At 33.6% G+C, this 15,445-nt stretch overlaps 6 protein-coding genes across 6 annotated transcripts; 2 read left to right on the top strand and 4 right to left on the bottom strand.

Annotated features, from left to right (window-relative positions):
• Nucleotides 1–28: 28 nt before the first annotated feature.
• Nucleotides 29–679, top strand: AC631_05372 (uncharacterized protein; the record flags this gene model as incomplete). Its single annotated transcript, XM_015614201.1, has 1 exon — nucleotides 29–679. The coding sequence occupies one exon, from the start codon at nucleotides 29–31 to the stop codon at nucleotides 677–679; it is 651 nt and encodes a 216-aa protein (XP_015464976.1).
• A 430-nt stretch (nucleotides 680–1,109) lies between these two features.
• AC631_05371 (glycoside hydrolase family 13 protein) lies at nucleotides 1,110–2,843 on the bottom strand (the record flags this gene model as incomplete). The annotated part of the gene is made up of 1 exon (XM_015614200.1): nucleotides 1,110–2,843. The coding sequence occupies one exon, from the start codon at nucleotides 2,841–2,843 to the stop codon at nucleotides 1,110–1,112; it is 1,734 nt and encodes a 577-aa protein (XP_015464975.1).
• A 1,983-nt stretch (nucleotides 2,844–4,826) lies between these two features.
• Nucleotides 4,827–5,960, bottom strand: AC631_05370 (uncharacterized protein; the record flags this gene model as incomplete). Its single annotated transcript, XM_015614199.1, has 1 exon — nucleotides 4,827–5,960. The coding sequence occupies one exon, from the start codon at nucleotides 5,958–5,960 to the stop codon at nucleotides 4,827–4,829; it is 1,134 nt and encodes a 377-aa protein (XP_015464974.1).
• Nucleotides 5,961–6,934: 974 nt separating this feature from the next.
• AC631_05369 (beta-glucosidase) lies at nucleotides 6,935–9,571 on the bottom strand (the record flags this gene model as incomplete). The annotated part of the gene is made up of 1 exon (XM_015614198.1): nucleotides 6,935–9,571. The coding sequence occupies one exon, from the start codon at nucleotides 9,569–9,571 to the stop codon at nucleotides 6,935–6,937; it is 2,637 nt and encodes an 878-aa protein (XP_015464973.1).
• A 2,055-nt stretch (nucleotides 9,572–11,626) lies between these two features.
• AC631_05368 (uncharacterized protein) lies at nucleotides 11,627–13,285 on the top strand (the record flags this gene model as incomplete). The annotated part of the gene is made up of 1 exon (XM_015614197.1): nucleotides 11,627–13,285. The coding sequence occupies one exon, from the start codon at nucleotides 11,627–11,629 to the stop codon at nucleotides 13,283–13,285; it is 1,659 nt and encodes a 552-aa protein (XP_015464972.1).
• Nucleotides 13,286–13,606: 321 nt separating this feature from the next.
• Nucleotides 13,607–14,725, bottom strand: AC631_05367 (glycoside hydrolase family 88/105 protein; the record flags this gene model as incomplete). Its single annotated transcript, XM_015614196.1, has 1 exon — nucleotides 13,607–14,725. The coding sequence occupies one exon, from the start codon at nucleotides 14,723–14,725 to the stop codon at nucleotides 13,607–13,609; it is 1,119 nt and encodes a 372-aa protein (XP_015464971.1).
• Between the last annotated feature and the right edge of the window lie 720 nt (nucleotides 14,726–15,445).

The following is a 15,445-nucleotide window of genomic DNA, read 5'->3' as shown; positions in this document are numbered from 1 at the left end:
TTCAAGTTATTTCTATATTCAAGCAGGTATGCCTACAGAGATGTCATTCACTTTTACAATTATTCAATTCGCTCTCGGTATTGTAGGTACTATTGGATCTTGGTTTTTGTCTAAGAGATTTGGTCGCTTTACAATTTATTTTGGAGGACTTTGTGTTTTGTCCGTATTATTGATGGTTATAGGAGGACTTGGATGTTCAACAGACAAAAATGCTATGTGGGGTGTTGGTACCATTTTGATTATTTACGTTATGGTCTACGACTTGACTGTTGGACCATTATGTTATTGCATAGTTGCTGAAATACCGTCTGTTCGTCTTCGTGCAAAGAGTATTATTATTGCTAGAAACCTCTACAATGTTTCTGGTATTATATTAAGTGTGCTCACGCCTTATATGCTTAATCCAGGTGCTTGGAACTGGCTGGCAAAAGTGGGGTTTTTCTGGTCAGGATTCACCATTGCTTGTGCATTCTGGTGCTATTTTGAGTTACCAGAAACTAAAGGTAAAACTTTTGCAGATATTGATTACCTTTTCCATCAACATATTAAGTCAAGAGACTTCAAACATACAGAACCGACTGTTTTTGATGCAGGTAGTTATATTCTTAAATTAGGAGATGATGCTATAAAGAACCTAGTTGAGCAGAATGAATTTGTCCATAAATCTGAAAAAGTATAATAATTCTTTAGGTTTCTTAATTCTTTAAATTTATGAATGAGCTTTAATTTTTGATTAAGATTTCATCTTATTGTAATTCATTTTAATAGACCAATATATGTGCTTTACTTATTTTCATTTTGTTGCAAGCTTCTTATTAGAAATTACCTGAATAACATAACGCATTGAAACATCTTAGTCCACTAGCAAGGATCTTACTCATTGTTGATTCTTTAGAATTGATAAAAAAGGCTCAATTTTATTAAATAAATCTAATTTATTTACTTCTCATCGTGCTAGTATCTTTCCTTTTTTAAGTGTTAAATAATATAACTTTCCTAGATTCTTTGGATGGTGTAGAAAAGAGACCAACCAAAAATACCAAAAATTGTTTTATTCTGCCATGTGTGTATATAATGTCTATCTAATCGTTCAAAATAATTCTTAATGTTTATTTAAGTAATGAGAAAGCTTCGTATGGTTTTAATACGTTTACTCCTGTAATCTTAGATCTGTTATAGTTGGATAATAAAATTTTCCCGTTTTCAAACTCTTCTGGAATGGTCCATGGGGAAGCATCATTCGAAAAGTTGCAAACGATTAGAGCACTAATATCATTATTAGTACGTTTAAATGCCAACACCCTCTCTTCTTCAACATTTGTAACCATCTCAAACTTACCATATATAAAAGCATCTTTCCATTCTTTTCTTATTTTTAAAACACGTCTCCAGTAGTTCAAAACAGAATCCGGATCCTTATCCTCTTCCGCTGCATTCCATTCTACGTAATCCTCATTAATATCGATCCATGGGGATGAGGTACTAAAGCCAGCATTAACTGAGCGGTCCCATGGAAAAGGATAACGAGCATTATCTCTTGATTTTTTTTGGTATTCAAACACTGTAGCTTCAAGAGTTTCTGAAGAGGCATTATTCTCTTCTAATTCATTGTAATGGTTAAGTGTTTCAAGATCTCTGTATTTGGAAATATTCCATGTTATCGGAACATTCCTGAGGCCTAGCTCTTGTCCTTGGTAAACAAACAAGGTACCTTGTTGAAGAGCTAAGAATGTACTAACCATTTTGGCACTAATGTTTCTGAATTCTGAGCTATCGTTAGCAAAACGAGAAACAGAACGTGGTTGATCATGGTTTTCCAAGTAAATAGCATTCCAGCCACCATTCTCTTGCATGAATGTTTGCCACTTGTTAATAATTTTATAAACATCAGCAAGCTTCCAACTTCCAGGAGTGAACTTTCCCCCCTTTCCATGATCAATATCTACTAATTCAAAGTTGAAGATCATATTCAATTCTTTACGGTCGATATTAACAGCTTTAATAATTTCTTCCGGGTCATTACAAGCAGGCATTTCACCAACACTAAAAGCATCGTATTCGATAAGAATTTGACCAATTTCTTGTAAATATTCATGTAATCTGGGTCCACAAGCAAAATAGAGAGAACCATCTTGATACCTAGCATTTATATTCTTAACTTCTGCATCCGGGAATCTTTGATCCTTTGAAATGAAATTGATGACATCCATACGGAATCCATCAGCCCCCCTTTCTAACCAGAATTTCATAATGTCATGAACTGCTGCACGGACTTTTTCGTTCTCCCAATTCAAATCAGGTTGCTCAACTGCGAAAAGATGCAAATAGTATTCTTGTGTTGCTTCATCGAATGTCCATGCACTTCCTCCGAAAGCGGCAGACCAATTATTTGGGGAATGTCTGTTCCCTTCTGAGTCGTATCTTGGCTTACGCCAGATATACCAATCACGGTATAAGCTGTCAGTGCTAGAACGGGATTCTTTAAACCATGGATGCTGGTCTGACGTATGATTAACAACAAGATCCATCAAAATCTTTAATCCTCGTTCATGCACACTCTTGATTAATTCATCTGCATCTTCAATTGTACCGTAAGCCGGGTAAATATTTTTGTAATCTGAAATATCATAACCCATATCAACCTGGGGAGAGTCAAAACAAGGGCTTAACCAAACTGCATCCACACCAATGGACTTGATATAATCCAAACGAGAAGTAATACCTGGAAGATCACCAATTCCGTCTCCATTAGAATCTTGGAAGGAAGATGGATAGATTTGGTAGACTGTGGTTTCCTTCCACCACGCTGGTTTTAAAGCTTTAGCTGTTTGAATAACAGTCATTTTGAATAGTTTATTCAATAATTCAAATTAAATTAGAAAAAATGCTTTAGCCATTATTTATATCAATTATCTTTGATTTCTCGCTTGAGCATTCTATATAATTTTCGTTCCCCCCGCTATTTTCTGAATTCCTGCTCTATTGGTTGCTACGTTTTTCGCTCAACTTATCGGGGTAATTATTGTTCAGTCTATTTTATTTCTTCCTATTCGTAATCTTTAAATGCCCAGATTTTTGGATGTGAGGGATATTCAACTAAGCGATATATTTTGCGACAATTTGAACGACTGATAAAGCTCTATTTAAATAAGCTAGCAGCTTATAAATAAATGGTTTTCACGCAGGACATCATGGAATGGATCATAGAAGCCAAAAAAAAATGATGTGACTAAAAATAATAGGTTCATCCTTCCAACCCATAGAGAGAAAAGATGATAAGAAGCATCTTTCGTATATCCTTGTAATAATTTTGGCAAGACGATTTCATAAATTGTTCTTGCAAGGGATGTGGTTTTACAATAGTCTCAAGACAAACGCTCTCTGTACCAACATAAATCTAATTGCTCTGCTACGTAATATTCTTTATTATTCCCAACTTAGAGGGTAACGAAGAAATGATTCATTAATATTTTTATATGATAAAAAGCTTCGAATTTGAATTTTTCATTAAGTTCTAAAGCGCACTGGATATTGCGCACAATCGACGATAAAGTCTTGCCAAATCAAGATACCTAAATGATCACATTCCTTGTATAAAAAGGGCTTTATAGATTCCGCTTGCTAATTCTGTAACTATATTTTGGTTACCATTGACTAACATTTGGAGCCATTAAGGATAAGCTTAGTTAGTCAAGAGAGTTGAAATTTATTAAGCGGTATCTAAGAAGATCCTTTTTCGAATATTATTGACCTTGAAGTGAACAAAATTCGTTTTTGGTCTTCTAATTTTTTCTGAGAAGAATACACTTTGCTTAAACTAACATTCTTTAAAATGGTTTGCATAACTAGAATTAAGTTAAACGTAGATAGTGGTAGCATAATGGATACCATAATTTAGGCTCTCCAAGTACAAATTTAATTTTTCCAACCTTATAATATCAAAAAATGCCTAAAATCCTTGGTAATATTCATCTTTACATATATGTCCAATAATAATATTTTAATAAATAAATTTGACAGCCTTCCAGGATCCTCAAGTTATTTACGTTGTTCTTCAATCCCACCAGTGTTGGTAAAGCAACTTCCGGACTTGAAGTTTATTTGCTTCTTCATTAAAATACTTTAATTGCGATGAGCACCTTTCTTAGACCTCAGTGTAAAAAAATATCATTTGGATCCTAGTAACAATTAAATCACTAATCACTCCTCAATATGAGATATTGGCGTGGAGTCTTCTTAGTAAAACGTGAAAAAATCGTTTCACATATCAAAGATTAGAATTATATAAATCCTAAGAAAATCATTATTCATTTTATATAAGAGAGAGTTTTTATCAAACACCAGATAAATGGTTAGTACTAGATATTTGATAACAAAAAAAATTCTATATTCGCAACTGATGACTAAAAGTTATTTTTTCAGGGATATAACACTCTATTGAAATTTTGTCTATTAATATCTGCAATTGATTAAAAGTTATATTTCTTGACAATTCTACGAACTTAAAGAAACAGTTTCTCTTGCGAAATACTTCATATTGGTGGCATTTTACAATATTAATATAATACATCGATAGCTAGACGAAACATGTAACTAAATTTCAATATCGGTAAAGATAATTCCTAAATAAGTATGCACGATTTTAGCCTATTTGGCCTTTTCGAAAGTGTACTTGAACTTTAAACTTAGCCATATTTTCGGAATACTATAGGTGTTAAATTAAAAAACAACGAATCCAAATTGTCTGAACCAATAATAATCTTTTAAATGGAAAGAATACTCGAATAAAAAAGCTTTGTAATTATCATCATCAATGCGTATTTTTATCACTGCTGTAAAAATTCAAAGAAACCCATATCCCTACTCTTATCATGAAAACTTCTTCTAGTATGCTTTAGATCGTAGTTATCACTACTCCTTCCTGGATTGATTAAACTATCGTGATTTATATTATCATTATCAATGCCTGATTCCGTACTTGAATGCCTCCTAGATATACAAAAATCTTGAATCTCAGGTTGGATCAGCGAGTACTTTTCTTTCAAACGCTTTTTATTAAACTTATCCTCATTTGAAACGTCTATTTCCTTTGCTTCTTTATCATTTGTCCCAGATCCGCTCGAAAATAATTTATATTTATAACAAGAAAGCATTCTCTTAGTTGACTTTATAAAATCGGTATTTGAATCATGAGAAAAATCTTTGGAAGCTTGCAATCCTGGTAAAGAATAAGGATACTCATTAAGATTGTCATCTCTTTCTCTTGAGCAAACAGTAAAATTAGTTTTCAGAATCGAGCCATTATTTAAATTTCGTGCTCCACTCTCGGTTGTATCAGGAAGGCTAAACAAAGGAAGACATGCGACTCTCTTTCTCCATTTCAGATATACAATTTCTTCTGTCATTGTATTTCCTAGCTTTTGGGTTGTAATATTCCAAGGCTTTTCCCTCCATAGAAATATAGCAGCATCCACAGCACAATTAGATGACTGCAAAATAGCACCAAGCACATTTAGCCAGACAATCGGGGGTTTTGTAAGCCCATGTCTATAATCAATACCATGGGCGATCATTGGCCACATCCAAATTAATACATATGCCACTGGATAAATGAATATAGCTTTCATTTGCCATTCAACCTGTTCTCGACGCTTTTTGAGTTCGTGATTTGATTCATCATTAAGTCGAATCCCAGTTGCTTTTTTAAAGACATTAACTTCTTGTTTGGTATAAGATTGTGGTCCTGATAATCGAGTGCTGGTTGTTTCTTCCATAGTCAATTCCTCCTCATTATGAGAATCATCCGACAAAGTAACGTTTGTAAACAAAATAAAACCCAGAGCCTTATAGATCCTCGACAAAATTGTTTTCTTGCTCCTTTTAATTCCATATAAATCATTCGTTGCAATCTGGATTTCTTTGTATTGCTTCTTGACACGATGATAGATATATCCATACATAATAAAAATGGAAATTATAATGATATAACGTGGAATCCAACTTAATACTAATCGATACCAGATTGGTCTAGCAGGCAAATAGCACACGTTTGTTAATTGAACATAACCTTTATTGTTGACGAATGCTAGCGATGCTAATATTAAAGGTGCACAGAATAGAATTGTATATACCAAATATCGATATCTGTATAATCCTCCCTCGTGATTGTAACCATGTTTAGATTTAAAATTCGGCCAGGTAACTATTATTACAGTATGAATAGCAAAAATCATGATTGTAAAGTCCGCTCCTTCCATTGCAAATGACGTAAAAAATCCTGCCATATTACAAAATTGAACATTAAAATAAGCGGATGGATTAGATACAACAGCTGCCGGAAATATTAGCAAAAATATCGACTTAAATAAATCAAATGAAATTAAAAGCATAATTAGTCGATGTCTGTATAAAATTTTCTTATGATCTATAGCCAAAAAGAAGTATATCGCTATCATACCAGATAATACTGAAACACTTGATACAGCAATAGAAAACGCTCTCATTATCAATGCCTCCGATGGTGTATAGCGTCTGACATCCTCTAAAATATAATCCAAGTTTCGGTCCAAGTTATATTGTGATCTTTTGAATAACCCCAATAATTGATCATATAGAATCATACTCTCACATTATTTTAAATAGATGATTCATGAAATGATTTATAAATTAACATTATGAGTGTAGCAAAAAAACTTTTCAGAAAAAGATCTTGGATGCTCGAGTGGGGTACATTTACGAGATGTCTCTATAGTTAATAATCGCAGAAATTTTTTAATCTCGTATTAAGAATAAATTACAATAGATTTAAAGCAGTATTAAATTATTCATTTCTTATACTAAAGTTTGTTTTGATTCAATCTGATTTACGTATACCAATTATACTAGAATGCATACATAAATAAGGATACTTGCTTAATAATGAATTAGGTTATATTCAAGAAATATTAATAGTGTCAACCAATTCTAGATTTCTTGAGCTAGATCCCACATAAAGGTTATATGATCCATGCTGCACGATCCAAGACTGAGTCATTACATCCCAAACAGATAAATCTTTCCTTGTAATATCAAATTCAACCGTTCCACTTTCTTTGGCATTTAACGAAAGTTTATCGAATCCTCTTAATTGAACAGGGGCGTTTGGGAACTTATCGGTAGATGGGATTCCCACGTACAACTGTGCAACATAAGAACCATCATAAGGACCATTGTTTGTTAATTCAGCTTCGACATGATATGCAACATCCCATAATTGCTTATTACCACCTAAACTACCTCCTGCAATTGGTGGACTTGCTAATTGATCAGTAGAATATCCTTCTGGATAGCTAAATTCTTTGGTGGTATTGACTTCAATACTGTCAATGTATGGATAAATATATCCTTCAAGTTTATTGAATCCTTCTGGGAACGTATACTCATTTGGATCTAAGTTATCAGAAGAAAAATTGTAAGCTGGCAAATAAGGTGATTCAGAAAGTAAATCCTTGGAAGGTACATTTACTTCTGAAATTGTAAGGTTACCAAAGGTAAAATTCGAATAGGAAAGACCATAACCAAATTCATATCTTGGGGTAATATTGTAATAGTCGTAGTACCTATAATCTAAAAATATTGAGCGAGTAAACTCATCTTGAGGTTCATCCAAAGTAGTATTATATATAACTGGAACATATTCCAGATCATCTTTTGCAATGGTGAATGGAATTCTACCAGATGGGTTATAATCACCAAATAATACATTTGTAATTGCTGACCCAGCTTCTTGGCCTAGGTACGAAGACATTAATATAGCTGTGACATTTTCATTTTCAACAAATGATTCAATATTAACAGACCCTGGAGTAGTAACAACTACAATTGTGTTGTTGTTATAAGCAGTGGTATTCTTAATTAATTCATCTGCATTGTACCACAAGGAAGCATTATTTCTATCACCATTATTACCGTCAACTATAGCAACCGCTTCTCCTGCAATGGAAGCTGCAAAAACAATAACGGCTTGAGCCAGCTCAGATCTGTCCATAGAATTACTTAAATCCCAACTTGAGCTTACAAAGTCATATTGAATATTTTCGTTTCGACATCTTTCCCCAAGAGCGTCGACCGGCGAAATAAATTTAGAAGGTGAACCAGCACCGGAACCATATCCTGAAGGTGGTGCACCACCTATGCAACTACCAAACTTGCAATTAAATCCATCAGGTGAAATGCCGGCAGCCTCACCCAAAATTGCAATCTTCGTATAGTTTTTCAAGGGTAAAATATTGTGTTCATTTTTAAGCAAAACAATTCCTTCCACTGCACTTTGATAAGCAATTTTGTCAGTGAAATCATTTCTTGGATCTACATGCTCATTAACCATTACAATTTCTCCAAAACCCTTGCCAGTCTTCGAATTGATATATTCATGGTCATAAGTTTTCTTGCTATTGATCTGAAAATTTGGACCGGTGTGGTTACCATCAACAACGAAATATGAAGCTAATATCCTTGTGGCCATGTCATTTAATTTATCTTCGGGAATAGTTCCATTTAAAACAGCTTGAGTAAGATTACCACCAAAATAAGAGCCTTCACTTATCATATTATCTCCTGGCATATTCATATCCAACCCAGACAAAGCAGAGGAAACACCGCTTTTAGTTGCGTACCAATCACTCATAACAAAACCTTGGAATCCCAACTCTGTTTTTAATAAATTGTTTAATGTATACGAGTTGGCACAACCAGCAGAACCATTAATTCTATTATATGAGCACATAATAGAGCCTGTACCTGCCTTAACTGCCTCAGCAAATGGCCAAAGATAGATTTCATGCATACTTCTATCATCAATGTTAGATGAAATGGCAGCAGTAGTATTGGATCCATCTTCTTTCACTTCTAATTCAAAGCGATAAGTGTCTTGTTCATTTCCAATAAAATGCTTACTGACCGCAACTACTTTATTTTTCTGAATTCCTTCGACTGTATACTTCATTGCTTCACCCTGCAAATATGGATCGGCACCAAAGCCTTCCCAGCCTCTACCAGCAAGCGCTTTGTAGCCAATTGGGCCACTAACAGGCCCCAAAAAAAAATCAACGCCTTTTGACTTGAACTCATAACCAATTGCATCAGCACGGTCATATATTAATTGTCTATTGAATGAGGATGCAACAGTCAAAGCGGCAGGATAAGCTGAGTCAAAATCAGCTCCTCGCAAACCTAATGGTCCATCATTTCCACAGAAACCTATGTTGGATTCAAGGCCTTTTCCATTAAGTGAGCCTGTACTGCCACCACAGGGACTCCAAGCCATCCCAATTCCAGTAGTAATATTAACTTTCTCCGCAATATTAAGCGTTTCAACAATTTCTCTGGCTTGACTATATGCATCCAGCCAAACATTTTCAATTCTTCCCCCCAATGGTGATGGGTAAAATGGAGGACTTGTTGAATATTGATTAGAAGTTCCAAAAATCAAGAAGCTTTCATTAGAATTAATTGTTTCATTACGCTTTTTTGAAGGTGCTGCATTAGAAAGAGCTAAAAAAGCTACTAGCAAAGTTGTATCGATATATTTCATTACTAAACTGTCTTCTCATTTATGAATTGTCAACTCATACTGAAGCGAAATCTTTGAATATTTATATTCGAGAAATCTTGATTGCCAACTACTATAGTTTCGGAAAGACTTCCAAATTTGAAATGTAAACTATAAAATATCAGTTCATATTACGTGAAACAAGCCATGACGTTACATTATAAGATGAAACTGTTAAAATTTTGTCATTGAATTATAACACTAACAATACAGCCTAAAAGTATCGAAACTATTGTATAAAGTTTATCTTATTGTAATTTTATGCAGCTTCTATTCATGTTTATACCATCGAACTTTCAACTCCACTTCTTTTGACTCTAATTGATTTTATATTGTGTCCATGGCTGTAATTGGTATAATTGTCTGTACGGATAATTACACATATTATTAAGCTCGGACAAAATACCTGTTTAGATTACCCCAAAATGCAACAGTTCGGAAAAAATGTTAAATAAATGTGGGGAAATCGTGTCAATATCCTAATTTTAACAATAGCTTACCTATTTCGAATATTAACCAAACTGCTTCCGGATAAGTTTATGCGAGTTCTCCTATTGAGATATATAAATTCCAGTTCTTCCGGCTAGTCAGGTTGTTGACTCGCTCAACAAGATTTTCTTATTTAGCTCATGAGGAAGAGAACAAATTTGTCTAATCTTATTTATTATAAATTATTCTAAATGAATGCCCGCGCTCAGTTCTTTTGACAAATAGAGATGAATTCGGTGACTTAACAAGCATTCCCATGATCTTATGTCTATATTATTTAATCTTGAAGCGATTAAAAGCATAGTTGTCGATTCAATGCTGTAAAATTAAACAATGAAATTGTATTGTTTTGATACATCGAATAGAAATGGGAGTTAATTAGGTGAGTTTTATTATTCAATACAAAAAATTAACTCATAAGATTATTCCAGCTTAAGTAAATCTTGATCGTTTTGAGGATTGCATTCCATATTTCGAATTGATACGTTTTTTCGTCATGCGATTTTTACCTCAGAATCTATATTTTAGTTGGAGAACATAAAATTATTCAATAATATTATATCAAATAAATATCAATGTTCTATGGCGTTTTTATATTGTGCCATGTCCTGTAGATTGAATCTCATATTGCTTTCAAAAGAGCTACAAAAATCTGAGCATTTGAATTTCTTGAATATTTCGGATTTTAAGGATAGAAAACTCTTTCTCATTTTTAGGATTTGTTTATAATTACATATATTTTGTAATATATAAAATATATTCATATTATCCCAATTATTCTCATAATTGATATTATACATACAATAGAATAAACTTGATTTTATTTTATAAAAGCATAAAGGTGATTAGAAATAAAGTTAGAGAGATGAAATACAGCGAAAATATACAATTAGGAAAAGTAATGCATATTTATCATTAGTAAATAATTAGTACTTGATTTTACAAATTATTAGTTTTTTAGTTTTTAAACTATGCTTATTAATTTAATAATTTTTTCTTCTCTTGATGATAAATTTATATTAATTATAAGACCTAATAACTTTAATATCTGCTTTATTATGTTGAGCTGTAATTTCTTTTGGATCTGGCTGCAAATTTTGATGAATTAAGGCAATTTCCAATAGAGTCTTTAGTAGATGCCAAGTTAATTCTATTTAAAGTTTCTAGCTATATCACACACTAAAGAAGGAAAGTATTTGGTTACAGCTCTGAGTTCAGAATTCTCCAAGGCATACGGGGTAATGGAGAAATAATTGATGGGGGGAGGGGATCTAGCAGAAAGATAATTTCGGTCCTTTTTTGAGCCGTGAAGTCAAAAACATCTAATTCTTTGATTTGAATTTAACTCAATTTTCAATACAGGGTATCAATTTAAGTCAATATGTGAGTAGTCATAGTCACATTTACTGATTAAAGTTTTTAATTTTATAGTTATAATTATGTACCCCACACTTTATACTGTTAAGTGCTCAATGTAGATTTGATTTAAAAGAACAGAGGTTTCCTTCTTCATTTTCAAACGACAAAAATATTGTCCTCATTAACGAAATGGTATCATTGAAAGTATCCAAAAACGATAATAGCAGTTCTAATATTTCTTCGTCGGTAATTTCGTATTTGGATGAGCGTAAAATTAAAGGCATAATTGAGCATGTGGAGACAATAGAGACTGGTTTACCAGGAAAAAATAACGATTTGCTTTTGAGGGATGGTGACAATATAGAGGAGGAAAGAATCGATAAAGATATCCTAGCCTACATGGAAGAAAGTGCTATTGAAATTGATGATGCAACCAATAGGAGGTTAAGACGTCAGATAAATAAGAGAATCTTACCATGTATGATAGTTACTTATTTTTTGCAGGCATTAGATAAAGGTACCATTTCGTTTGCATCTATAATGGGTATCAGAGAGGATGCTGGTTTGGTAGGCCAACAGTATTCGTGGTTAACGACATGTACTTATTTAGCAGTACTATTTTGGGAATGGCCAACTAATTGGATAATCCAAAAGCTACCAATCGCTAAATATTTGGCCTTCAATATTATAGCCTGGGGAATTGTCTTAGGTTGCCATGCATTGGGCAAGAACTTTGCAATTTTGGTTGTTGTAAGAACTTTACTAGGTTTTTTTGAATGCTGCTGTCAGCCATGCTTTATTATAATGTCAGCGATGTGGTATAAAAGATCAGAGCAAGCTCAAATTATTGCTCTATGGTATATGATGAATGGTGGGCAACAAATTGTTGGTGGATTATTATCGTATTGCTTTTCTTTGATTGAAGGAGCCGCTTTAAGAAATTGGGAAATATTATTCTTGACCTATGGATGTATTACTGTAGTATGGGGAATTTTCGTTTTATGGTGGACTCCAGACTCTCCTATGCATGCAAAATGTTTTTCTGAAGATGATAAAAAATTGATGGTAGAAAGGGTACGCTCTAACCAGACTGGAATCCAGAACAAGGAATTCAAATATTATCAAGTTTATGAAGCTTTGCGTGATCCTCAAACTTATTGTTATTTTTTTATTCAATTTTTAACCTCATTACCTACATCAGGACTTGGTGCATTCGCTAACATAATTATCCTGTCTTTTGGTTTTTCTGTTTTGCAAACTCAATTATTAGCTATGGTGTTAGGTGCCTACTTGATCATCTTATTATTAACGTCCGCATGGTTATCTTCTAAGTTCAACCAAAATATTATTTTTATGATTTGCTATGTGGTTCCTTCGATTGTCGGAACTGTTGTGTTGATGACAGTAACATATACTGGATTGGATACAAATTCCTACGAATATAAACTTAGAAGAGGGGTGTTACTCTTTTGTTATTACTTAACTTTGTCATTTTGGGGTGTTGCGAACTTGGGACTTTCTTTGCTTTCAAGAAATATTGCAGGTCAGTCTAAAAAATCTTTCTGTACTGCTTTAAACTTTGTTGGATGGGCTGTTGGTAATTGCCTTGGCCCTCAAGTTTTCAGAGCTCAGGATTCACCAAGGTATTTGACTGCATTCGCAACTCACATGGGATGTTATGCTGCATTAATAATTTTATTAGTCTGTATGAGGTTATGGTTGATGAAGGAAAACTCGAGAAAAGACAAACTAATTGAAGGAGGTAAAGCGGTCGCGGATAAAGAATTGAAGCACGCTTTCGAAGATTTAACAGACGTAGAGAATGTTAGCTTCCGTTATGCGTATTAAGCGTGTGTATAGTTTATGGAAAGAATATATTTCAAATTAAATTTTTCAAAAATCAATTAGTTACTTATTTGTATTGAGTACAGTAGTCTATTAATCACGAACAAGCATGTTGAAGAATAGATGAAGTATTACGTATAAATTATTGATTTTTCCCGAGGACCGCTAAATGAAATAGATGGAACTGATAATTTTTATTCATAACTATGTGGCTTAAAGATAAAAGAGAAAATGCTTTACCTAGTTGTATTTCATTGCTAAAATTAGAAATTAGCGACCTTTCAAATTTCGTCTTTAATATACAAAAAAAAAACAAAGCCACCATTACAAATAGAGTCGAGAAAATTCAACTAAGGCCATGATTGCCAAAGCTTGGCCATATGGCATTGAAGTCAAAGAAATATCTTTATAGAACTGTAAAGTACCACCCATTCCAGTTCCGAATGAGGTATTCAACAACTCACCTTTCTTATCGATCTGTCCAATTACAGCCTTAACAGCCTTTACAGCAATTCCTTTATATCTAGAATCAATAATTCTCATCCTGATACCTTTTAAAATCCCATACGCAAACCCAGCAGTAGCAGAGGATTCTAGATAAGAAGAAGGATCATCCAACAATGTATGCCATAATCCAGAATGCTCGTCTTGAACTTCAGATAGTTTGGAAACCTGGGCTTGAAATGTTTCAACTAAAACATCCAATAAATGGTCGCCGGGTTTCAATTTTAATAATTCGATAAACTCAGGAATTACAATTGTTATCCAAGAGTTTCCCCTTGCCCACAATGCATTCGCAAAATTGTGGTTACCATCAAACGTGTAACCATGAAACCATAAACCGGTTTTCCTGTCAGAGAGGTATTTAATATGAAGGAGAACTTGTTTTTTAGCCTCCTCGACGTAATGAGGTCTTCCTAATAATAAACCTATTTTTGCAAGAGGCATTACGGTCATCATCAAAGTATCATCCCACATCTGCTCATAATTCTCAGTAAGGTATGTTGCATGCTGAAACCCACCGCACTTTGTTCTTTGTAAATCAAACATTGCCCATTCACCCCAAGCATCTAAATAGGGTAAATATTTCTCATTTCCGTGTCTTTCATATATATACGATAAAGGTAAAAAGACCGCCATTGTATTGATATTCTTCGAAGTTGTCCCATTAGGACCAAACATCTGCACTTCAAACCAATCTTCTATGTGCTTTAGAATTATAGGATTATTATTGAGCTCATAGTAATGCCACATTCCATAAAGACCAATACCATGTGTCCATTCCCAGCATGTGATCCAACTCTTTGTATCAATAATACGCCCGTCAGGAATTTTCATCAAAAATTTACCCGTGTCATCTTTAATATTGATCAAGGCTTGAATCAATGTATTCACTAATTGGTCGACCTGTTTAGCTTTTATATCATATAATTGAATTGGCATTTATTTATTTATTTATACGATAATCATAAAGAATTTAACAACAGGAAAGCCCTACAAAAGCTCAGGATATTTCACCATTTATTAGTATTTGTTTCCAACATTGTGATTAGCTGCTGATATAATTAAGGAAACAAATGATCGGGGTGAACACTTTCTTCCCCAGCTACATCCCCACCCCCATTAAAAAATTCGAGAATAAGGTCTAATATCGGGAGATCTTTAAAACTTACACGCACATGGTGAGACTGCCGCATAGGTTATGCATTATATAACCAATATGCAATATAAATTTTGCAGCTTTAAACAACTCCATCTTGAATAGTTGCTAAAAGAAAACCCGATATATGGCCACCCAACATTTAAACTAAAAAGTGTGATAGAATTTTTCTCTCCACTCACAGCAAGTTGTGTGTCAGGAGATTTCGTTTATCGTTTTATTGTTTGTATTTGCCTACACCTCCATTAAATACCAAGCTTTGCCAGTTTTGCCAGACACCTACCAAAGAAAGAAAGCCTTTGATGAAACTTGGCTAAACAAAAATAATACAGGATATATCATTTCACTAAGCTTGATTGGAGTTCAAGGCTGCATGGAAAAGAAGTTTGCGGTGTATATGTTCAACAAAATAATAGGAGCTAAGGTTTTTGACTCATTCCGCCAGGTCGTGATTATTACTGTGGAGATAATATTAAACAAGAATTATTTGTTCATACATGGAA

This window comes from Debaryomyces fabryi (assembly GCF_001447935.2).
Source record: "Debaryomyces fabryi strain CBS 789 chromosome Unknown contig00199, whole genome shotgun sequence".
Lineage (NCBI taxonomy): Eukaryota > Fungi > Ascomycota > Pichiomycetes > Serinales > Debaryomycetaceae > Debaryomyces > Debaryomyces fabryi.
The sequence above is the reverse complement of the archived record's forward strand: the minus strand, read 5'-3'. Positions and strand labels throughout refer to the sequence as shown.